This window comes from Nanorana parkeri, unplaced genomic scaffold (assembly GCF_000935625.1).
Source record: "Nanorana parkeri isolate BGI_ZX_2015 unplaced genomic scaffold, ASM93562v1 scaffold1797, whole genome shotgun sequence".
NCBI classification, from domain to species: domain Eukaryota; kingdom Metazoa; phylum Chordata; class Amphibia; order Anura; family Dicroglossidae; genus Nanorana; species Nanorana parkeri.
This window is the reverse complement of record NW_017308065.1, coordinates 123074-149140: the sequence shown is the minus strand read 5'-3', so window position 1 is coordinate 149140 and position 26067 is coordinate 123074. Positions and strand designations below refer to the sequence as shown.

Here is a 26067-nt window from a genome sequence, read left to right as displayed (position 1 = left end):
TATATATATATATATATGTACACTTTATATTTACATGTTACGACTCTATACGTTTGCCTTATTGATCCTCTTATCTAAGAACATGTTTAACAGACATTCCATTTGAAAACAATAAGCATTCTGCAGACCCTAATGTTATGAACTACCCGCAATGCTCTTAGAATCGAAACACCACATGATTTTAGCTATTTAGGCTTTAAGTCAAATGATGGAGCTCAGGAGCAACATTTTTAAAATGTATTGACAGCAATCAAGAGGTACTTCTGTATTCAAAATTATAATGTTAGTTGGTCATTCTGACATTTACTCTACTTATTCATGTGAAGTGTGAATTGTAATAATACTGTAGGTCCAAGTAAACAGTAAGAAATATCATACCTTGTAGAAATGCCCAAGAAGATGTACACTCTCTTCTCTTGCGCCCTATAAGACAAAATTGTATTTTCATAATTTTAGGATACAAGTAGTATACAAAGCATGGAAGCACAACTAATAAATGTATTACTGACATAAGTTGGCTGTCAACAGTCTGAATCTTGTACATCAATCTGGGTATCAAAATCGACACGCCAACGTGTAGGATTATCTACACATATAACAAAACTAAACTCCTAGATCTCTTAGATTATGGATCAACTGTGGGTGTAGGGTTCTCTTTTTTGGAGGTTTCTCTTTTTTTCTCTTCTCTATAGGTTGAACTCAATGGGCTTGTGTCTTTATTCAAACTAACTATGTAACTATGGAGAACAGGGTGAGATATCAAAAAGCAGCCCTAGTCAGCCCGATAATTCAGTAGGTATGCATAATAATGAAAATATTAAAATAACATCTTGCAGCTGAGAAAAGTAGAAAATACCAGTCAAAACCGTGTTATAGCGTATTTAAACCCAAGACCAAATATGTAATATATTGTAGCTTACCATCCTTAAGGTGTGGTGGCTGTATTAGTTTCCTCATTTATGACTTTTTTCCTTTATTTTCACTTGGTAAACCTGCGTGTAACAAACTTCCAGTCCTAGGGTGACAATGCTCACTCACTGTAATGTATTTGCCCCATAGGAGGAGTGTTGTCACCCTAGGAGAGAAGTGTGTTAGAGCTACAGAACACCTCCCCCTTTCCATTAAATAGGGGGAGGTGCTCTGTAGACCCAATATACTTCTTGATAATACTGTTTGAGAAAACATTGCAGAGTGCACATGACAAAAGTCGGTATGTTTATCAAACAGATAAAACTAAATCCTCTCACTCAATAATATATTTAACAGACCAAAAGGGACAAAATAAGTTCTCTGTTAGGGCTTAAAGAAGAATGCAGTTACACATTTTTATTAACCCTTGCAGTGGGGCTAAGTTGTCATTTTAGTTTAGGTACTGCTAAAAAAAATAAAAAATATCACCAGACCATTCCAGCATGCTCCCTGCTTCTGTTATCACTGAAGCATCTCTCCTCCTTCGCTGCACAGACGGACTCCTTGGTGTCCTTCCCTCTTTATGGAGGGTGTCAATTATGGTTTTCTGCACAACTGTCAGGTCAGCAGTCTTTCCCATGATTGTGATTCCTACTGAACCAGACTGAGAGACCATTTAAAGGTTCAGGAACCCTTAGCAGGTGTTATGGCTTAATTAGCTGATTAGAGTCTATCTCATATATTAGTTTCACCTTTTAAGTTGCATTAGTGAAATAAATGAACTTTTGCACGATATTCTAATTATTCGAGTTTCACCTGTATATACACAGTCTTTGCACATTGTATAGAGCGTAATGACACCAGGGTGCTTAAACTGCTGCAGCAGAGGCACTCAAGACACCTGTCTTAGAACAAGCCGGCTCGGAGAGTCTAGTGAGTATAAAGCTGGCCATACACCTTACAATCATTGTACAACTTTTTTTGTCCCAACATTACACCCTCGTTCAATCAGCCCATCATACACAAACCAATGTAATTTGCGACTATGCTCGCCAGCAACACTAACTGGCCGATTTTCATCGATTGAACAACCACATTTTCGTTTGAGCATGTGCAGTTTTCATCTTGAGATTTTTGTTGTACGAAAACGCCAATAATCCGTCGATCCAACTCAATGAAAATTTTCTAGCCTGCTTGAAAGACAAAAGTTGTCCAGTTGTACAGTAATTGGGGCTGTGTACTTCCCATCAACTGGCCAATTTTCAGATGAAAACGTGATTGCAGCAAAAAAACGGCCGATGATTGTAAGGTGTATAGGACCTTAACTTTTTTTTTAACCACCTAGACACAAATGAGCGCTTAACCCTTGCAGTGCAGGGGTAGCCCTACTGAAGGGTTAATACAATTTACCTGGAGTTCTTCTTTAAGCATACTTTAAAACATTTTGGCACATATTTTGCTGGAGATAATTTTTCAGGTTTGCAGTTCAAGCAAATGTTATCTCTGCCGTGGCAGGTGGTATGTCTATATCTGCTGTAAATCGTGTACTGTAGGAGGAACATTCAAACAGACACAAGCAGTGAATATGAAGTGTGCACTGCAGTCTTCATTATTTGGTGCATAAATCACCTGGATACCATATAATGCTATGCCTTTGCTATATTTTTTTATTTTGCATATGCAAGTTTTTTTTATTTGCACTGCACATTTATGTTTAATGCATCCTTTAGGCGAAGTTCACACCTAGGTGAGTTTTTATGCACATTTTTGTGCATACATTAAAATGTGTGTTTTGTTGAGCAGATTGTGGCTCATTGTTGTTAATGAGCAAACGCACATAAAATGCATGTAAAACGCGCAAAAGACTTCCGGTTCCGGCACCCGATGCTGTAGCGGCGCTTCTCTGACCTATCTTTAATCTATACCACACACAGCACAATCTTGTTGTTAACGGCCTTAAACTGCTTCTGTTTGCTGACTACTCTGCGGAGACCACAAAGCTGCGGAAATCATTCCATGAGGTGTGTCAGATCCTGGTGCGCAAACGCATCAAATTCGCCCTTCAATACCCAGCGACACTTCACTTCTCCACGGAGGATGGGAAGGAGTGGCGATTCACCTCAACTCCCCAAGCGCAAAGATTCCTTGAGTCTCAAGACTGTCAGTTCTCTGCCTCCCCGATCAAAAGCCAGCCCAGGAAAAAGAAAGCCTGAATTCTCCCTGAAAAGACTGGGTTCAGATTTGCCCACGGGAAATGCATTGGCTGTTCACCGCTGCTGACATTGGTTACCAGTTGTCCCTATGTCTTCATACAAATTTTTGACCGTCTTAGGTCGTCCTCAAGCTGCTGCACATATAGTCAATTAAGGTGGTGGGACGGGGGGATCACTCACGTAGTGCATTCTCTGCCACGCGCTCTTTGCATTGTGGATACCTATACTGGTTACATATAAAGTATGAATATTGTTGCCCACAACAATATGCTATTCTTATCGCATCTGTCTCTCTTACCTCAATGGGGACCCCCCTGAAAATTGTGTCACGTGGAACGTTAAGGGACTGAGATCACCCAATAAGAGAAAACAGGTCCTAAGCCATCTCAAGAAATTGAAAGTTGATATTGCACTCCTCCAGGAAACGCATCTCAAAGCTGAGGACATCCCGTGCATGCGGCAATCTTGGGTTGGTATGGCCTTGGGAGCCCCTGCAGCTGCCCCAAACTCGGACAACCAGCCATTCTTGGACACCCTTCTTTCTCATCTTTCTACACGGCAACTGGACTCTTTCTTATTGATGGGCGGAGACTTTAATGCAGCCCCTTCCACACCGGAAGATCGCTCCTGGGAATCAGGATCTCCCCCCGAACAACGCAACACTCAAGATCAAGATCATTGGCTGCACCAACACAACCTCATTCTTAGATCCCCATAAGACTTGGAACTCTTTAAATTTGGCAACAAATCAGGAAAACTCCTGGCCAATTTTGCTCGTGGACGTTGCCCCCCTTCCCACATATCGCAACTACAGGATAACCATGGGGTTATACACTCCGATCCATCTTCTGTATGTAAGATTTTCAGCACCTTTTATAGCAACCTATATACATAGGGTGAGTGCAATATGTCGGCAGGCACCTCCTTCCTAGACTCCGTACCCCTACCAACACTCTCCCCTGAAGATCTAGCCAGGCTAAATGAAGCAATATCTTCCCAAGAAATCATGAGGTCATTAACCGTTCACCACGTTCCAAGACTCCTGGCCCTGACGGTTTCTCGGCCGAATTCTATCATCTCCTTTCTGATGATGTAGCCCCCACATTGGGAGCGCTGTACAAAGACATACTAACCAACCAAACCTACCCAGACACCTTCCAGGACGCTTACATACGTCTCATACCGAAGAAAGGCAAAGACCCGCTTCAGGCGGGGTCCTACCGCCCCATATCTCTTCTTAAACTGGGCGCCAAAATGCTCTCCAAAATACTGGCTAACAGGCTGGCGGTCGTGCTGCCGAAACTTATCTCACCTGACCAAGTGGGCTTTGTCACAGGTAGATCTGCGGTGGCCAATGTGCGGAAACTTATCCTGGCCTTGGAGGGACATCGCCTATCTGAGCCTTCCTCACATCCATTGGCGTTATTAACATTGGATACGGAGAAGGCTTTCGATAATGTCAACTGGCGATAGCTATCCATGGTGATGCAACGCATGGGTTTGGCTGGGGTTTTCTTGAATTTTGTTTCCACAATGTACTCTTCCCCTAGAGCTCGCATCCTTACGTCAGCCGATATGTCCCAGCCATTTTTTTTTTTACATAAAGGAACGAGACAGGGTTGCCACTTATCCCCCCTACTGTTCAATCTAGCTTTAGAACCCCTCTCCAGGTCATTGGCCTCATCTCCGCTTTTCACTGGGTTCCAGACCGGCCCCCATGACTTGAAACTGGCCTTATTTGCTGACAATATCGCCCTCCTACTCTCCGACCCTTCGTGCCAGGTGCCCAGGGTGCTTGCACATATTGACCACTTTGTATCCTTTTCGGGCTTAAAAATCAATTTTAGCAAGAGTGAACTCCTCCTAACATCCCCTCATACTCCCCTGGATACCTCCTCATGGCCTCCAAACTTCTCGGTCAAGGTCCAAAAGCACTCTGTAACATATCTAGGTATTCACATTTCCAGCAACGCCACTTAGCTTTACCATTTACATTATCACCCGCTAATCAACAAGATCACTCAGGAACTTCACTCCTGGCGTGACCGCCCCCTCTCGGTCCTGAGTAGATGTCATCTGATCAGGATGACAAGCTTTGCACGTTTATTATACCCTATGCAAACTATTCCCGTCCTGCTCAAGCATAAGGATATCCGCTCTCTGCATATACTGCCATTCTCCAAGTTCATTTGGAGAGGTAAACGCCCACAAATAGCCCTACGGAAACTCCAACTTCCCCCAAAATTACTGGGGCAAATATCCCGGATATCAGGATGTATAATTTGGCAAGCCTATTCAGACATGTTAGAGATTGGATCCACAACACTTCATACTTTACCAATTCCGATCTAGAACGGAGCGCGGCGAGCCCTTGGTCTTTATCAGGCATTTTACACACGCCTATCCGGGTCTTACCTCCGACCATAAAAAACAATGTTTTCCTTAGAGACACTATAATTACATGGAGGGAGGTCCGGAAGATGTTTAGGATGCCTGGGGTAGTGTCCCCCCTTATGTCCATCACTTCCTCACCGGCATTCCCCCAGGGAAGAGAATCTAAAGCTTTTGTTGATTGGCAAAACCAAGAAAGGCATCTCCCACATCCGAGACATGCTAGATGCCCAAGGCCGCTGCAAACAATTTCGACAATTACAAACTGACCATCACATATCTCCTAACCACTTCCTACAATACACACAAATTTCACGATTCATTAAAACTAACCTACCATATCCTAGGTATCAAAATTTAAAGTCCTGAGCTACTAGCCAGGCCTCAAGAGTTACTAGCCACCAGTTGCCCCACCTAACCCTTACCCTGCCCCGGGCTTAAGTCCGCCCCTAAACACACCCTCTTAAATAATCTTATGATAATTCTTATTTTATGATAGTTGCCGCTTGTAAACGGCAGATTAGGGATTCCTGCTGCAGGAAAATGCAAGTAATTAGAATCTCTAATTACATCTGAAATATACTGTAGGTGTGAATGGGGCCTAATATACACTTACACTAAAGGTGTCCATACACCTGCCAATTATCTTACGATAATCGGCAGGTGTATGGGCAGTGTGTGACCGGTTCTACTGTAAGGTTGTACGACTTTCGTCTTCCAAGCACGCTGGAATACCTGCCATCGTACGATTTTTGGCGGGTTGGTGGCGTGGTCGGAAGTCGAATGCCGCACGGGCAGATGTGCGCAAGCACACACTGTCCGCTCAGCACTGCAATCATCGGAAGCCCTCCCTTCAGCGGGCAGGGCTTGCGATGATCGCAAATACGATCTGCCTGTCCAAGATGGGCAGATCATACTAAATTTTAATGACCTTACAACCATCGCATAACGAAAGTCGTGCGATGGTTGTAAGGTGCATGGGCAGCTTAAAACACAATAATACACTTCTCAAAGTTACACCCTACCGCATTCTTGGAGACCCAAATTTCCACTCGCCCCTCACTTTATTTTTACTCGCCAAATGCGAGCAGGAAATTTTGAGCCATGTCCTAGGGTAATACCTATCCCCTCTCCTTTCCAGAGGCTCCTCTCCCCGCCTTCACAGAAAATGCCGCTCTCCCACAGAGTTCAATCCATAAGATGCTACTCGCCCCCCACACATACTCAATCCTTCTCACCACAGGTAACCAAATGGGCTACTCTCCTTCAGGTCGCGCTGGAGGATGCGGACCAACTGCTGCTTCAGTGGTGGCTTAACCTTAGGAAAGCCATCACCAGTGAATCCTGGAGGGAAACCCAATTCAAATTAATTCATAGAACGTATTAAGCCTTTAATATCCAATATAGCAACCCTCCCCCGGATTGGCTGACGTCCTGCCCCAAGTGTCAGGTTGTTTCACCAGATCATCTAATATGGCCTTGCCCCATCATCCAAACATTTTGGACCACGGTCCTCTCTTACATGAACTCCATCTCGTGCTCTCACAGACTCCTGCACCCGGCCCTCTGCCTCTTTCACATAGCCATCCCGGCAGCCACAACTGCTCACCGAGATCCTTCTAGGTGGGAACATGATATGATTGCAGCAAAAAAAGCGATACTAACAAACTGGTTAACTCCAGCTCCGCCCACACTGAAGTCGCTGAAAGACCTCCTACACAAACTGCTGTCACTAGACCAATTAGACGCCCAGCTAAACCAACCCCTCACAGCCAATTTCTTCGCAGCCTGGTCCTCCTTCCCCCTGGCTAAATTCCCACCAGGACGACTAAAGGAGGTAATGACAGTGTTTCAATACACTGCATGGTATATAACCTCAAAGATAGCTGGATCTTTGGGGGCTTTAGTTGTCCTTTAGCGTTCCACCAATTGACTCCTTCTACTAATACTGGTCCTGAATAATTTGCCAATTTCATGGTCTAAGTCCCTGATATGTCATATTCTGTTTCAGATATGGCCCCTACCAAGAGTCCCATGGATTGATTGAAGTGTTGCTATGTGATCTATTGTTGCTTTATGTTGATTATTACTTCGATACAACTGCATTTATTAATTTATCGATTGTTCTGTATGTCTTGGAAAATATTCAATAAAAGATTACATGCTAAAAAAATATGGTCAAAAACACAGCAAATGGAAATTTTCAAGCGTTTCCTATTGAGTCTATGGGGCCAAAACAAACTGTAATATGCCACAAAAAAAAGCTCCTGTACTTTTTCCAGCGACAGGCGTTTTGCTTACTGCGACAAAACACTAAGATGTGAACAGGGCCATAGAAATTAATGGGATTTTTTGAGTGTTTTTTAGGGCAGAAAAAGCGCTACAAAAAGTTCAGTTTGAACCAGGCTTTAGCGTAGTATATGCAGGTAATTAAGCAAAATATACATATGTGTGACATATTTTGCCCAACCTCAATGAATCACTTAGTTGAAACCTGAAAAGTAATTCCATGCATTGTAGGGCCAACCCCATAAGGCCTCGTTCACACCATCCTGAGTATGTTCTGGCCCTATTGTGACCGGAACGCACTGCTTCCCATTGCGGCTGGCTCAGTTTGTTGAGGGGCAGAAGGGGGCGTGACTGCGGTGCCATTCACTTAACTGCGCTGCCACGCCCCCTTCTGCAGTCCGGTCAGAAAAAAATTCTGCAAGCACTACTTTTTTGACCGGACCGCAGGCATTGATGTGCATTGCATTCCCATACGGCCGATAGCATTGCAGCCGGAAGGGCGTGGCTGCGGTGCCATTCACTTAATAGCGCCGTCACGCCCCCTCCCACTCCACAACAAACTGACATGACCGCCATGTGATCCAGTGCGTTCCGGACAGAATTGGGCTGGAACATACTGAGGATGGTGTGAACGATGCCTAAGGGTTCAGACTGTTTCCGGACCCAAAAAGCATCCTAATGTATCCCTATGCTATTTCTGGCCTCTGTTCACACCAGCGCAGTCTGTTCAGGACCAGGAAAATACTGCTTGTCTTTTTTTGCCTGGTCTAAAATGCACTGGAACGCATAAAGCCGCATACAACACACTGGAACGCACCTGTAAGACCATTTTAAGCTAAAAAAAATCTAAACACTGCAAAACAGTGACAAAATGCAATGCACTGCGTTCCAGATCTGGTCCAGAAAATTGTGTGAACCTGCTGTGTTACTGGTATTGTTACTGACATTTGTTGTTCAATAGTAAAGGTATTTGAATGGCCAAGTCTGGTACCAGCAGTCCTCGTCAGGATACAAGCATTTAACTAATATATAAAACATATCAAAAGTCAAAGTGTAGAAGTCTATAGCAGTTTATCAGAATTCATCTTGCATTTAACTAAAAATCTTGATGGTTTTCTACAGTTTACTGCACACTACTAAATAAGCCTCTAAACACTTGTACCTCCAGGCATGCTAGATGGATATCCTTTATGATGCAGTCGCCTTCAAACAGAACAAGCTGCTTCAGGAGGATGCATGCAAGCTCCAAGGTTGCCAAACGTACCTTGCTATCTACACCAAGACAAGAAAAAGAAAGGATGTGTTAGAGACAAATTTGAAAAGTGAAAAAAAAAACTGAGCAGCAAAAATAAAGTGTATTGTAATGTTGGGGAGGTCACAGAGCACTTGCACAGGGCTTTTCCATAAACCCAAAGTCTGTATTTTTCTTTTCAGGCATCTCACACGTGAAAAACACAAATTAAGCCTTAACTTTAGCATATAACACAAAGTAAAGTTCACTTATCTTCAGCAAATTGGGTATATTGTCTTACCGACTCAAGGTTGTCCTGTTCACTCAGTGTCCCAGTCCCAGGACTTTAACGTTTTCCTCAATAAAAAACATTAGCGGTACTTCTTACCTTTTAAACAAACACTATGGCCATAAACATATCATGACCAAAATAGTAGTCACTTAAAAGACCAGAACTCTCAGTTTATGAAAAAATATACAAATGTATTGACAATAGCAATTATTAATTAATTAACCCAACACTGCAACAAAAAAAATGACAACATTGTCTGCATACTGACACACATTCACACAGCACTTCCAAACCACTCCTGATTGGTTCTATACATTTGTTGCAAATTCCTGAAATCCAACGATATTGCTTAAGTGAAAAACGTCTTTATCCCAAAAATTAGAGAAAAATAATACTCCAAAAACGTATTTGACAATCGTTCCTGTGAAACAATCCACTGGTAGCAATGATAGTGTTGTTGAACCATGAATAGTAACAGTATCTAAATTGATGTTAGTCTGTCACTGTCAAAAATCCAAACAGTATAATTTTACTGCTACATTCATGTGGCTTGATCTAGCAATCACATTTTGTGTTACTTAAGCTGCGCAGCGGATTCACATGTTTATCTCTTAAAAGGTTTAGAAGTGAAAGGTATATATGCCAAGACCAACATCAGTATGCAGGCATATTTTTAATGAAGATTTTTTGATGCGGTGTAGGGTCAATTAATATTTGCTATTGTCAAAACATTTGTATATTTTTTCATAAACTGAGTTCTGGTCTCAGTTCTGGTCCGCTGAGGGGCGGGCTTCCGATGATGGCAATGCAGAACGGGCAGTGTGCGCGTGCGCACACCGGCCCGTTCCGCAGCTATCGGGCGAACAGGCTAGAACCCCGCCGAGAATCGTACGATTCTCGGCGGGTTTTCGAACATGTTGGCTCGACAAAAGACGTGCGACCGTACAGTAGAAACGCAAAACAGCTGAAGACGTGTATCCAAACCTCTGTCATTATCCTTAGTGGTGAGACATGTTGTTTTACATGCTGGTTTTGTGAGTGTGCATGATGCCTTTTTGCTGTTTTACTGTTCAAAGCCCATTTCGTGTGCACCTTACTGTATAACTGGTAACAAATTGTTGAGTGCGTTTGTCGTTTGTTTTGCTTGACCGATTTGGTGCAGCGACGCATGGGGTTTCTCAGCTGCCAATAGGATGTGCGGGATCCCTTGTGTGTTTCTGTACCTTTAAGGAGGTTGGGAGTCCTCCTGACAAACCTGCACCCAATTTGATATCTTCTGCCCCCATGTGCTCCAAGATGGAGACTCTCATAGTTTAGAGTTAGGACCGCACTATAAGAGGTGCCTTGGCGCGGCAGTGCGGCTTACACATCCTCGGCTGAAGACGTGTATCCAAACCTCTGTCATTATCCTTAGTGGTGAGACATGTTGTTTTACATGCTGGTTTTGTGAGTGTGCCATGATGCCTTTCTGCTGTTTTACTGTTCAAAGCCCATTTCGTGTGCACCTTACTGTATAACTGGTAACAAATTGTTGAGTGCGTTTGTCGTTTGTTTTGCTTGACCGATTTGGTGCAGCGACGCATGGGGTTTCTCAGCTGCCAATAGGATGTGCGGGATCCCTTGTGTGTTTCTGTACCTTTAAGGAGGTTGGGCGTCCTCCTGACAAACCTGCACCCAATTTGATATCTTCTGCCCCATGTGCTCCAAGATGGAGACTCTCATAGTTTAGAGTTAGGACCGCACTATAAGAGGTGCCTTGGCGCGGCAGTGCGGCTTACACATCCTTTGCAGAAGACGTGTATCCAAACCTCTGTCATTGTCCTTAGTGGTGAGACAAGTTGTTTTACATGCTGGTTTGTGAGTGTGCCATGATGCCTTTCTACTGTTCTACTGTTCAAAGCCCATTTCGTGTGCACCTTACTGTATAACTGGTAACAAATTGTTGAGTGCGTTTGTCGTTTGTTTTGCTTTACCGATTTGGTGCAGCGACGCATGGGGTTTCTCAGCTGCCAATGGGATGTGCGGGATCCCTTGTGTGTTTCTGTACCTTTAAGGAGGTGGGGCGTCCTCCTGACAGGCCTGCACCCAATTTGATATCTTCTGCCCCATGTGCTCCAAGATGGAGACTCTCATAGTTTAGAGTTAGGACCGCACTATAAGAGGTGCCTTGGCGCGGCAGTGCGGCTTACACATCCTTTGCAGAAGACGTGTATCCAAACCTCTGTCATTATCCTTAGTGGTGAGACATGTTGTTTTACATGCTGGTTTTGTGAGTGTGCATGATGCCTTTCTGCTGTTTTACTGTTCAAAGCCCATTTCGTGTGCACCTTACTGTATAACTGGTAACAAATTGTTGAGTGCGTTTGTCGTTTGTTTTGCTTGACTGATTTGGTGCAGCGACGCATGGGGTTTTTCAGCTGCCAATAGGATGTGCGGGATCCCTTGTGTGTTTCTGTACCTTTAAGGAGGTTGGGAGTCCTCCTGACAAACCTGCACCCAATTTGATATCTTCTGCCCCCATGTGCTCCAAGATGGAGACTCTCATAGTTTAGAGTTAGGACCGCACTATAAGAGGTGCCTTGGCGCGGCAGTGCGGCTTACACATCCTCGGCTGAAGACGTGTATCCAAACCTCTGTCATTATCCTTAGTGGTGAGACATGTTGTTTTACATGCTGGTTTTGTGAATGTGCAATGATGCCTTTTTGCTGTCGTACAGTAGAAACGGTCGCACGTCTTAGTTCACACTGCTCGATTCTTGTACGATCGTGGGATTTCGCCCGATTGTCGTACGAGAATCGAGCAGTGTATGGGCACCTTTAGTCTTGCGACGGTTGTAAAGTAATTTAAAAACGTACGATCTGCCCATCGTACTTGCGATCATCGCAAGCCTGCCCCACTCCGGCCCGTTCAGCATTTGTCTCCCGAGCATGCTAAAAACCAGCCGAAAATCGTACGATTCTCGGCTGGTTTTCTAGCATGCTCCTTAGACAAAAGACGTGCGACCGTACAGTAAAAACGGTCACACGCTTTCCATGCACTTTGCGATTATCGTACGATCGCGGGATTTCCCGCGATTATCGTGCGATAATCGCACAGTGTATGGGCACCTTAAGAAATCTCAAGAGCTCCAGATCCCAGTTAAAATTCAGAAAACCCAGAAGAAACTGAAAAGTCAGCTTCTTCCTTCAGCTGGCCATACACCTATAGATTATCTGCAGATTTTCTATGGTCACCCTAAACTGTGTGGATGGAGGAATCTCCCACTGGGCCAAGCTTCAGTATCTTGCTAGTTGGCCTCGCTGGCTGTCAAAATATGTGAACAATGCCTGCATGCAATCAGATTGTTTAGGTATTTTGACAGCTAAGCCCAGTGCTCGGCCCAGTGGGAGATTGCTCCATCCACACAGTTTAGGGTGACCATAGAAAATCTGCAGATAATCTATAGGTGCATGGCCAGCTTTATAAAACCATTTACATTCTGGACCCTCTCAGCCCCTCTGGCTGAGAGTACTGGGTGCCAAAGTTGCCAAACTACAACGTGGCATTGCCATGCACTGCCACAGTATGTAGAAGCATTAACTGCTCCTATCATACACTGACCGTATCTCTTATTAAATTACATTGTTAGGCCTGATTCACACCTAGGCGACAGCGTTTTCGTGCATAGAAACAAGCAATTTTTGCTGCACATTGTTTCACGTGCAGTAAATAGATTGTTTTTATGAGCAGATTGTGACACATTGATGTAAATGCGCAAAAATACACACAACCAATGGAAGCACACATTTCCAATAGTTTTCTATTGACTCTATGGGGACAAAATGAGCTGTAATTTGCCAAAAAGAAGCTCATGTACTTTTTTCAGCAACAAGCAATTTGCTTATCGCGACAAAATTCTTTAATTCTTTATTTACCTCTTTACTTTGAGTTTTTGCATATAACAAAAAGAGGTACAAGAACATACAAAACAGAATTCTCTCCATTGCAGCATGAGTATATATACAAATCGTGCAAGTGTATCCCGGTTCCTGGTCCACCTAGCCAAAAAGCTAGGTTCAGTCTGGTCAGCCAGCAGTGTCGTGAGGGCGTATGCCTTCGACAAGCCATGATCCACGTAACCACCTGCCAAGCAGACGTCTTCAAATGGTGTCAGTACTGTACGTGGAGGTGGGGACACATTAAGTCTAGAAAGATAGCTGCGGAGTTGTAGGGCCTGCCAACGCAGCAGTGGAGGAGCGACCAAGCCCCTAAGCGAGTCTAGGTTGGTGAAATCCTCGATGGGTTGGAAATGCCCAATCTGGAAGCGGTTAGATTCCACTAAGCGCATGAAGGAGGCGTCGGTGAGACTGGGAGTGAAGGCCGGGTCACCCACAATTGCCGACATGATAGAGTGCGAGGTACTGTCTGGGAGTAACGCGGGTGTCTTATTAAGCACTCGTATCGTGACACCTGTAAGTGGGTGCTGTAGTATTTCCCTGGGCAGGGGCGACGCGGTCCAGAGCAGTCCCGTCAACGATAAGGGGGAGACTGCCTGTTCAAATTGTAGCCAGCGTTTGTCAGAAGATATGTTACACCATTCGAATGCACAGGCCATATGCACGGCCAGGTGATATCGAATGGGGTCTGGGAAACCGATCCCCCCTCTAGACTTGGGCAGCGCCAGTAGGGACTTGTTCAGTCTATGGGCACCGTTCGCCCACAGAAAGGAGGTAAACTCTCTCCGCACTAATTTCAGAAACGACATTGGGATGTGTACTGGTAAGGTTTGGAACAGGTAGAGTAGTCGTGGAAGAATATTCATTTTCAATAACTGTTTCTAACGAACCAGGAGATGGTAAGGCCCGACCACTTGGAGAGATCGTGTCTAAGTTCGGAGAGCAGCGGTGGGAAGTTAAGTTCGAAAACCCTGGCGACTGATGCGGGCAGTTTCGTCCCTAGGTAAGTGATGTGTGAAGTGGACCAACGAAAGGGGAAGGCCGCTTGGAGACCCATGAGAGGGGAGGGGGTCATCAGCGTAGCCCGCTATTTTGTGCGTCTTTGGGCCAGGGAGTAGTCCCGAGATATTCGGGTTATCTCTGATTCTGCAAAGTAGGGGTTCCAGCGTTAGGATAAAAAGTAACGGTGAGAGCGGGCATCCCTGTCGTGTCCCGTTGGCAAAGGGAAAGTAGGCAAAGTACGTGACATTTACCCGTACCCGGGCCGTGGGGGTAGAATAGATCGCTGATATCCATCTGCATAGATTGTTCCCGAACCCAACCGCCCTGAGCGTCGCGTGGAGGAACAACCAATCTACCGGGTCAAACGCCTTTTCCGCGTCGGTTGATAGGAGGATGGCTGGGATATGGTTCGAGGTGGCGAAATGAATCGCATTCAGCACCCTGACAGTATTGTCCTTAGCGTCTCTATGTGGCAGGAAACCTACCTGGTCAGTATGGATGATTTTACCTACGCTGTGCAGTAAGCGGTTGGCCAGAATTTTGGAGAACAATTTCAGGTCTATATTTAACAGGGATATCGGGCGGAAGTTAGAGCATAGGGAGATGTCCTTCCCCTCTTCAGGGATAACCATGATTGTGGCCCGAAGGGAGTCCGCTGGGAAGGTGGGATCGGTGATAAGGGAGTTATACGCCTGGAGGAAAGGGTCAGTCAGCTGGGCGCTAAAGGTCTTGTAATAACGAAGGGAAAAGCCATCAGGTCCCGGGGCCTTACGCGGCTTCATTTGTTTCAGGGCCCATGCCCATTCAACTGCGGTGATAGGTGACTCTAGCCCCTCCGCTTCCTCTTGGGGTATGCGGGGCAAATTCGTCTGTTCAAGGTAGGTTTGGGTGTTTGGGTTTTGGCGATGCGTCTTGAGATGGAATCTGGGGTCCCAGGGCTCTCAAGATTATAGAGTTCAGCGAAGAAGTCTCTGAATCGCTCAGCTATGGCCTTGGAGCTAGAGAGCGGAGCACCGTCGTGCCCCGTGATGGTGGGAATAAAGGTTTGGGCTCGGGCTTCCCTAAGAACTAAGGCCAGGGACCTGCCAGGCTTGTTGTCGTATTCAAAGTACAAACATTTGACCCTCACCTGTTTTGCTGTAAAGCAAGGAAGCGCAATGAGATGCGTAGATCCTGTGTCGCGCCAGTAGGCTCTTTCCCATCCTGGTGAGGCTCTGGGCGACGGGCTGGTATCCTCGTCATGGCTTCAACCATGAAGCAGCGAGAGTCATTGAAAAAACAAGTATCCAGTGACATGGGCTAGTCGGTGCTTTCTCAGTCCTGGTGGGACACGGGGTCCCTGGGCTGGTCACCTCTGTCCCGATAGCGAGAGCGTCCTCTGCGAAGCCTCTGAGGTCGGGGGGCCGTTGGCAGGCTAGGCCTAGAGGCTTCAGGAGCAAGGAGCCAATCCGGGACCTCTGTGGGATCCGTGCCCAGAATAACTCAGAGAGTTGCTCAGGAGTCATCAGAAGAAAGGTCGTACCGGCTTTCTGTACTTGAAGGTGGAAGGGGTGGCCCCATTTGTAAGACGCCCCATTCTCAGTGATATGTGTGAGCAGCGGGCGTATCAAGCGCCTGAGATAGAAAGTGTGTCTGGACAAATCCGGCAAGATTGTGATCTCTGCCCATCAAAGTCCACCGTTTTCTTGGCCCAGGCTTGCCGCATGATGGCCTCTTTTTGAACATAGAAATGTATCCGGCATAGTACATCCCTTGGACGTGCGCGATCTGGGCCCCCTGAACCGTTGACTCTGTGTACCCGGTCCATTTTGATGAGTGTCGAGGGGTCACGGTCCAGCAAGTGGTTAAGGATGGCTTGGACTGACGCTCTCAGGTCACCCCCTACAGTAGATTCCGGGATCCCTCTTAAGCAGACATTATTCCGCCGATTCCGGTTCTCGCCATCATCCAGTTTCAAATATAGCAGAGCATAAGCCCTGGTGTGGGCCGCGGTGGTCGATTTTAGGACAGTGACACGTGCCAGCAGGCCCCCATGCGATGTTTCAGCCTCAGTCACCCTGGTCTCCAGGCCAGTGACCGCCTGGGCCACCCCCTCTATTCCCCTGCGCAGAGTCCCCTCTACCTGTTGAGCGAGGCGGTTCACGTCCTCCTTCGTGGCCAGCGACTGCAGGAGCACCCTGATGTCGTCACCAAGCATGACGGTCCAGGCCGGAGACATCTGCGGGACGTCATCCGCATGTTGCGAGGCTGAGTCCAGCAGTCTCGGCGACCGAATGGGAGAGTGGCCAGACGCTGAGGACTCCACGGGAGAGAGGGCTGTAGCCGGCGCCGCCGGGCCCTGTCTGGGCAGACGCGTCCCGTGGGAGGCAAGATGGCCAATTAACTCCATGTATGCTGGAGAGGCCGCGGGGGAGAAATAGCCAGGAATGGTCTGCCGGGTGGTCTTCTTGCTTGATCTGCCGTACATGTAGAGTATCGGGAGTTAACTGCAGTCAGTGAGCGGTAATGGGTATATTAGGGAGCAGAGCTCAGCACACGCACGTCTCTACGGCTCCATTGCTTGGCCACGCCCCATGGAATCTTTTTTGTGAAAAATTTTGTTGTGCCTATTCAGCTGTGACCAGGCCTTATGGATTATATCATATAATTGTTTTCAGTTTCTCTGCACGTGACACATTTGTGCATGTGAGATGACGTGCGGGGAAAAAACTCGGAATGCATGCCACCAAATTTGCAACATGTACTTTTACACATTTGGCGCACGTCCAGTGACCCAATGATGAGCAATGGGAATGCGTGGGAAAGTCCCACAAACATACGGAAATGGGCATAACCAGGATGCGCATTCCCGCTACACCCTGGTGTGAATGGGGGGCTTAAATCCATCTCTCTAGTAAGTAATTGCAGAGCAGAGAAGTCTGTTTATCAATGAGTGGGCACAGCTGCTACCTCTAGGATGTTTGAACACTACACATATGAAAAAGAGCAGAGCCCCATCTAATGGTTATACCCTTTCACATGAACATAAGCTCAGGAGTAACAAGCAGTGAACATAAAAGATCTGCTAAAGAAACTGATTTTATAGTTAGTACTAGGGATGCACCGATACCGGTATTTTTTCGAGTACGAGTACCAATAATTTTTTTTCGGTACTTGCCGATACCAATTACCGAGTAACGGAAGTCCCATTCAGGAAGCCAGGTGGCGTGTAATGACTCGCCACCTGGCTTCCTGATTAGCCGGGAAGCCGGGCAGCGTGTAAAGAGTTGCCACCCGGCTTCCCGAATTAACAAGAAAGTCCCCTCTTACCTTAGTATGTGCAGCCTGTCACCCTCGGGGCCTCTCCAGCGAGAAAGCGGCCTTCGTCCAGTACCCAGCCGGAGCCGTCTGGCCGGCCAATCAGGAAGCCGGGCGCCGTGTAATGACTGTGGAAGAATATTCATTTTCAATAACTGTTTCTAACGAACCAGGAGATGGTAAGGCCCGACCACTTGGAGAGATCGTGTCTAAGTTCGGAGAGCAGCGGTGGGAAGTTAAGTTCGAAAACCCTGGCGACTGATGCGGGCAGTTTCGTCCCTAGGTAAGTGATGTGTGAAGTGGACCAACGAAAGGGGAAGGCCGCTTGGAGACCCATGAGAGGGGAGGGGGTCATCAGCGTAGCCCGCTATTTTGTGCGTCTTTGGGCCAGGGAGTAGTCCCGAGATATTCGGGTTATCTCTGATTCTGCAAAGTAGGGGTTCCAGCGTTAGGATAAAAAGTAACGGTGAGAGCGGGCATCCCTGTCGTGTCCCGTTGGCAAAGGGAAAGTAGGCAAAGTACGTGACATTTACCCGTACCCGGGCCGTGGGGGTAGAATAGATCGCTGATATCCATCTGCATAGATTGTTCCCGAACCCAACCGCCCTGAGCGTCGCGTGGAGGAACAACCAATCTACCGGGTCAAACGCCTTTTCCGCGTCGGTTGATAGGAGGATGGCTGGGATATGGTTCGAGGTGGCGAAATGAATCGCATTCAGCACCCTGACAGTATTGTCCTTAGCGTCTCTATGTGGCAGGAAACCTACCTGGTCAGTATGGATGATTTTACCTACGCTGTGCAGTAAGCGGTTGGCCAGAATTTTGGAGAACAATTTCAGGTCTATATTTAACAGGGATATCGGGCGGAAGTTAGAGCATAGGGAGATGTCCTTCCCCTCTTCAGGGATAACCATGATTGTGGCCCGAAGGGAGTCCGCTGGGAAGGTGGGATCGGTGATAAGGGAGTTATACGCCTGGAGGAAAGGGTCAGTCAGCTGGGCGCTAAAGGTCTTGTAATAACGAAGGGAAAAGCCATCAGGTCCCGGGGCCTTACGCGGCTTCATTTGTTTCAGGGCCCATGCCCATTCAACTGCGGTGATAGGTGACTCTAGCCCCTCCGCTTCCTCTTGGGGTATGCGGGGCAAATTCGTCTGTTCAAGGTAGGTTTGGGTGTTTGGGTTTTGGCGATGCGTCTTGAGATGGAATCTGGGGTCCCAGGGCCCTCCAGATTATAGAGTTCAGCGAAGAAGTCTCTGAATCGCTCAGCTATGGCCTTGGAGCTAGAGAGAAGAGCACTGTCGCGCCCCGTGATGGTGGGAATAAAGGTTTGGGCTCGGGCTTCCCTAAGAACTAAGGCCAGGGACCTGCCAGGCTTGTTGTCGTATTCAAAGTACAAACATTTGACCCTCACCTGTTTTGCTGTAAAGCAAGGAAGCGCAATGAGATGCGTAGATCCTGTGTCGCGCCAGTAGGCTCTTTCCCATCCTGGTGAGGCTCTGGGCGACGGGCTGGTATCCTCGTCATGGCTTCAACCATGAAGCAGCGAGAGTCATTGAAAAAACAAGTATCCAGTGACATGGGCTAGTCGGTGCTTTCTCAGTCCTGGTGGGACACGGGGTCCCTGGGCTGGTCACCTCTGTCCCGATAGCGAGAGCGTCCTCTGCGAAGCCTCTGAGGTCGGGGGGCCGTTGGCAGGCTAGGCCTAGAGGCTTCAGGAGCAAGGAGCCAATCCGGGACCTCTGTGGGATCCGTGCCCAGAATAACTCAGAGAGTTGCTCAGGAGTCATCAGAAGAAAGGTCGTACCGGCTTTCTGTACTTGAAGGTGGAAGGGGTGGCCCCATTTGTAAGACGCCCCATTCTCAGTGATATGTGTGAGCAGCGGGCGTATCAAGCGCCTGAGATAGAAAGTGTGTCTGGACAAATCCGGCAAGATTGTGATCTCTGCCCATCAAAGTCCACCGTTTTTTTGGCCCAGGCTTGCCGCATGATGGCCTCTTTTTGAACATAGAAATGTATCCGGCATAGTACATCCCTTGGACGTGCGCGATCTGGGCCCCCTGAACCGTTGACTCTGTGTACCCGGTCCATTTCGATGTGTGTCGAGGGGTCACGGTCCAGCAAGTGGTTAAGGATGGCTTGGACTGACGCTCTCAGGTCACCCCCTACAGTAGATTCCGGGATCCCTCTTAAGCAGACATTATTCCGCCGATTCCGGTTCTCGCCATCATCCAGTTTCAAATATAGCAGAGCATAAGCCCTGGTGTGGGCCGCGGTGGTCGATTTTAGGACAGTGACACGTGCCAGCAGGCCCCCATGCGATGTTTCAGCCTCAGTCACCCTGGTCTCCAGGCCAGTGACCGCCTGGGCCACCCCCTCTATTCCCCTGCGCAGAGTCCCCTCTACCTGTTGAGCGAGGCGGTTCACGTCCTCCTTCGTGGCCAGCGACTGCAGGAGCACCCTGATGTCGTCACCAAGCATGACGGTCCAGGCCGGAGACATCTGCGGGACGTCATCCGCATGTTGCGAGGCTGAGTCCAGCAGTCTCGGCGACCGAATGGGAGAGTGGCCAGACGCTGAGGACTCCACGGGAGAGAGGGCTGTAGCCGGCGCCGCCGGGCCCTGTCTGGGCAGACGCGTCCCGTGGGAGGCAAGATGGCCAATTAACTCCATGTATGCTGGAGAGGCCGCGGGGGAGAAATAGCCAGGAATGGTCTGCCGGGTGGTCTTCTTGCTTGATCTGCCGTACATGTAGAGTATCGGGAGTTAACTGCAGTCAGTGAGCGGTAATGGGTATATTAGGGAGCAGAGCTCAGCACACGCACGTCTCTACGGCTCCATTGCTTGGCCACGCCCCATGGAATCTTTTTTGTGAAAAATTTTGTTGTGCCTATTCAGCTGTGACCAGGCCTTATGGATTATATCATATAATTGTTTTCAGTTTCTCTGCACGTGACACATTTGTGCATGTGAGATGACGTGCGGGGAAAAAACTCGGAATGCATGCCACCAAATTTGCAACATGTACTTTTACACATTTGGCGCACGTCCAGTGACCCAATGATGAGCAATGGGAATGCGTGGGAAAGTCCCACAAACATACGGAAATGGGCATAACCAGGATGCGCATTCCCGCTACACCCTGGTGTGAATGGGGGGCTTAAATCCATCTCTCTAGTAAGTAATTGCAGAGCAGAGAAGTCTGTTTATCAATGAGTGGGCACAGCTGCTACCTCTAGGACGTTTGAACACTACACATATGAAAAAGAGCAGAGCCCCATCTAATGGTTATACCCTTTCACATGAACATAAGCTCAGGAGTAACAAGCAGTGAACATAAAAGATCTGCTAAAGAAACTGATTTTATAGTTAGTACTAGGGATGCACCGATACCGGTATTTTTTCGAGTACGAGTACCAATAATTTTTTTTCGGTACTTGCCGATACCAATTACCGAGTAACGGAAGTCCCATTCAGGAAGCCAGGTGGCGTGTAATGACTCGCCACCTGGCTTCCTGATTAGCCGGGAAGCCGGGCAGCGTGTAAAGAGTTGCCACCCGGCTTCCCGAATTAACAAGAAAGTCCCCTCTTACCTTAGTATGTGCAGCCTGTCACCCTCGGGGCCTCTCCAGCGAGAAAGCGGCCTTCGTCCAGTACCCAGCCGGAGCCGTCTGGCCGGCCAATCAGGAAGCCGGGCGCCGTGTAATGACGCGACGCCCTGCTTTCTGATTGGCCGGGAAGTCGGCTCCATGCTCTCTTGTCATGAGATGACGAGGGAGCATGAAGCCAGCTTCCCGGCCAATCAGAAAGCAGGGCGTTGATTGGTTCCTGATTGGACGGCTCCGGCTGGGTACCGGACGAAGGCCGCATTCTCGCGCTGGGGAGGCCTCGGGGTGACAGGCTGCACATACTAAGGTAAGGTAACCTTACCTCACGAGGCCAGCTTCATTACACGCTGCCCGACTTCCTGATTGGCCGGGAAGTCGGCTCCATGCTCTCTCATCACAAGTGACTCCCCCGCCTTCTAACAGTAACCCAGCTACCCACCTCTGGATCCCGCTGCTCCAACCCCCCCTCCTCAGCCTGACCCCCCTCCATGACAGCCTGGTGCGTTAAGTCCAGACTCTTTCCCATGTTGTTTATGCTCCTCAGTGTTGCCAGTTTGTTGCTTAGATCCAGAATCTGGGATTCCAGATTATTCAACATTATAATGTTACTTGAACTTGAACAAATGCTCTAATGATGCAGTAAGCCAGTATAGGTAAGTCCCTAACCATGCATTGTTTTTAGCGAGAACCATCATCCAGCCAAAAGGCAGACTAAAAAAAAAAACAACATCTTGCGTATCTAAAGCCTATACACCTTTTTTTTTTTTTTGAATAAAGTTGTGAGGGATATTATTGTTGCCTATGCTCCCATTAGGAAGAGCCATCCTCTCTATTTGTCCTAGTGGCCAATGTTTACCCATTTGGATGATGGGAGCATGCAGCACCAACACTGTTGAACCATCAATAGCTTTCTTAATTAGGAATTCCAAACATTGTGGCGGTGGCTTCTAGGTGTGCATTGCTCTACTCCTGTCATTGCTCCTACTCCAATTATTTTATTTCATATTTATGTAATGCTATTATCATTTTTTTATATAATGTCCTCTATATTCTATTTCGGGTTCTGAGATTTAACTGTTTCTTACAAACATTTTAAAAAAAAAGCTTTTGTTTTGGAGATTGTTACTGCATGTACATTTGACCATTCCAGTCTCAGCAGAAGTACTTGGTGATGGAATACTGTGGAGTGTAGAGTTCAGAAAATTTAGTCAATTACATTAATTTATACATATGAGATCATCACATTAGATCACTTTATAGTCTGAACTTCCTTTTAATCTTTTTAATTGCACATATTTATCACTGTTTCAGTTTGATTATTAGTAAAAAGTTTGCAATGCCAGTTTCTTCTGATAATTACTACTTATCACTGCACCCTTAAAGTGGAACTTTATGCAATTTCTTCATCTTCCAGCATTTTCTTCTACCAATAGGCGAAGAGGAGCATCAGGAGCCCAGAAGCAATGGAGAAGATGGGGTCGCCAGTGGACAAAGCAGAGAGTGACAGATTAGCCTCATCAGCGCTCTGCTCTATCAGCGCTGGAGGAGGGTAAATGAAGATGTAAGTCTTAAGCTGGCCATACACCTATTGATTTTCTATAGTCAGATGGAAAAAGTGCAACAGATTCATCCATCTATGCTAAAAACTGTGTGGATGGAGGAATCCCCCACTGGGCCAAGCTTCAGTATCTTGCTAGTCGGCCCCGCTGGCTCTCAAAATACCTGAACAATGCTTGTATTCAATCAGATTATTCAGGTATTTTGACAGCCAGCAGGGCCGACTAGCAAGATACTGAAGCTTGGCCCAGTGGGAGATTCCTCCATCCACACAGTTTAGCGTAGATGGAGGAATCTGTTGCACTTTTTCCATCTGACCATAGAAAATCTGCAGATAATCTATAGGTGTATGGCCAGCTTTAAACAACATGCAAGTGTGCTGTGCGTACTTGCAAATTATGTCACAAGCTGTGGAAATGTATCCATAAATAGACCTGTACTTACAAAAAAATAGTCAAAACAGTAAGGTTGCTGGTTCTTATTAAGACATCTGTAAGGCAAAAATACACAATCTTATAGATGTGTTGGCACTCAAGCCCCGTTCACACCAGGGTGTTTCATCGCACATTTTTTTCCATGCTGAAACACATGCAAATCAAAATCCCATGTATTCCTATGGGGGCTGTTCATGCAAACGCGCTGGATCGCGCGTAACAATACACCCATTGTTTAAAATAAGTCAGTGAGCTTCTTTTATTGTGCTTATTAGCTCGTTTTGCTACATAGACTTCAATGGACATGCACCAATCAGCGCTTTTTCACGCTTTTTTTTGTTTGTTTCTGCAGCTGAGACTGCTTTTAATTGGACAACTGAAAACAAGATGAAAATGGGCCTTAAAATGTTTTTACATATGAACAGAAAACGCGTGTAAAACGAGCTGAAACATGCAAGAACGTGCTACACAAAATGTGTGAAAAAAGTGCTGAAACAATGTCGCCCTGGTGTGAATGGGGCCTTAACTGGAAGTCAAAAATTTATTAAAAAAAAGAGGCAGGCACCTGGAAAACCTGACTGGTGGATGAAGTGTATCTTTTTGTTATTGTCATCAGACCAAGCCCCCTGGTGACAGTACGCACTAGCGGGAGCGCATTATGGTGCCCAATTGCGTTGTTACAGTGAATTGTGGTGCTTATTTATTTTTTTTATATTTAAATTTACATTAATCCATATGTGCAGCTGCACATTGCACTGTGCTGCATTGCATTACAATCTATACCTGCATCATTGCACCACATTGGTGTGAGCAGGCCATATACAAAGCTATGCTTTTTGCCTTGTCTTTATACTAAGACTGCTGTGTGTTGCCACGTGTTGTGTTTCCATAAAAAGGTGAGGAGTGGTTTTGGCCACGCTGGGGTGATTTGCGACATAACATGTGTTGACATGCATGCAATAATGCAATGAACAAATGTGAGAACCTTGCCTAAAGAAAAATCGTAGGCTACCTTCACAGTTTCAGTACCACACACATTATCATCTCCCTCCTTACCATCTTGTCTTGAATTGTATTGTGATTGTAATGTCTTATATTGTAAAGTGCTGTGCAAACTGTTGGCGCTAATAAATCGTATATAAGAATAACAATAATAATTGCATCATACCTTGTGTTACATCCGATTAATCGATTATTGAAAAAGTTGACAACTTTTTCAATAATCGATTATAATCGATTATGTCGATTAGTTGTTGCAGCCCTACATGTTAATGTGAATTACATTAAGGCAGACCATTCATTTTAAATGACTGTCAGTTTACCACATAACACCTAAAAATGCACATAACCTTTTCATTGCAAAGCATCACAACATACAGAATGGGCATTGTGATGTGCTGCATTGGGGGTGCTCAATACTTTAGTGTGGTGCTATGCCATTCATAATGAATGGCACCACAATGCAGTACAATTTGAGGCATGTGTTGACACTGGTTGTAGTAACATGCATTTTAATTCACATTAATTAATGCAAGGTACTGAATGGACCCTCAGTTGCTTCATGTGCAATGCATGTTGCAGTACGTTCCTAGATGCCTGTTAAAGAGACAAACAGAGGCAGACACCAACCAACTATGTTAATGCTTGCTGAAACTGAGGAAGGAGCAGCAAGAGATTTCTGTAAATGGTGGTATCAGTAGCTGGGGGGGTGGGGGGGGTTGTGCATTTTTTACAGATGTTGTCCCTTTGCCTTAAAATCACAAGGTGTGTACCCTTAACATGCATTGGATTACAGCAGCCCATTCATTTCGAATGGGGTGCCAGCACAACACAACAATGATCCTTTTTTTTCTACACAATACCCCACAATGCACAGGTGGTACCCATGTGTGCATTGTGGTGCACTGAAAAGCACATGCCTTTAGTTATGCTGGCAGAGTATGGTAGCGAGGCATTCAAAATGAATGTCACTGCAACACAGCACTGTGGATTGGGAGTTTAGTAAGAATTTTGTATGTTATGTTATGTTAAGTAAAACATAGCAAAAATGGTCTGACCACCTGAGGTTAAAAGTGGAGAGCAGGGACTCTACCCCCTGTGTGTGGGGCTCCATGTGAATCATCTGACTCATGGAGGGCAGAGCCTCCATTGCTTCCAATGGGAGCAGAATTCACTCTGCTCCGTTCCACTATGCTGGATTCATGGAATTCTTAAGTTCACTACCCACAAAGGCTGACATTGCGGCCTTAATCCCAACCAAAGCGGATTTTGAGGCGTTCACTATACGTGTAGTGTCTGCGTACAAACAAGTAATTGTAGATGTTAAGAAAGAGATCTTCACTGTTGCGTCTAAAGTTACCACTATTGAACACTCTCAGACGACCTTCATCCACAGGATCACACAACTGGAAGTAGCGCATACCTCTTCATCCCGCGAGGTGGCTGCCATGATGATAGATGTGGATGATCAGGACAACCGGGGAAAGAAGAATAACGTCCGTATTAAAGGTATCCCGGAATCCAGACCACTCTCGACCTGAAGACCACAGTTCAAGGTATTTTTAATATTTACCTCGACCAGCCCCCAGAGATCCCTATTGAAATTCACTGGGCTCACAGATCCCTGGGACCTCGGTCACGGAGCCTATTTGCGTTTCTGTGACTTCTGATTTGGTCAATCCCCCCAATAGGCTCACTTTCCTTGGGAATTCCCCTTGGACAGTGATTTAGAAGTATTAGGCTGCCTCCTTAGTTGTTCATTGTTACTTTCCTCTTTTTGCTGTATCCTCTCTCTTGTCTGAGTCTTTCTCGGAGTTTTGCATATATCTACTGCTAGCAATCAGTAGATATATGCAAAAAGGGTTAATACTTACCCGTGTCTTCCCCGTGCGCTCCCGTCCGAAAACGTGA

General features: G+C 46.4%; 1 protein-coding gene across 1 annotated transcript in view; it reads right to left on the bottom strand.

The window, feature by feature from the left end:
• Window positions 1–26067, bottom strand: part of LOC108799738 (protein CLEC16A-like) — a gene marked incomplete at its 3' end in the record, with an annotated part of 284697 nt that overhangs the window by 139382 nt on the left and 119248 nt on the right. The window contains exons 13-14 of the mRNA XM_018571638.1: window positions 8965–9074; window positions 379–423 (exon numbers count right to left, since the gene is read on the bottom strand). Of these exons, the coding sequence (XP_018427140.1) occupies window positions 379–423; window positions 8965–9074 (155 nt within the window). The remainder of the gene's footprint in view (window positions 1–378; window positions 424–8964; window positions 9075–26067) is intronic.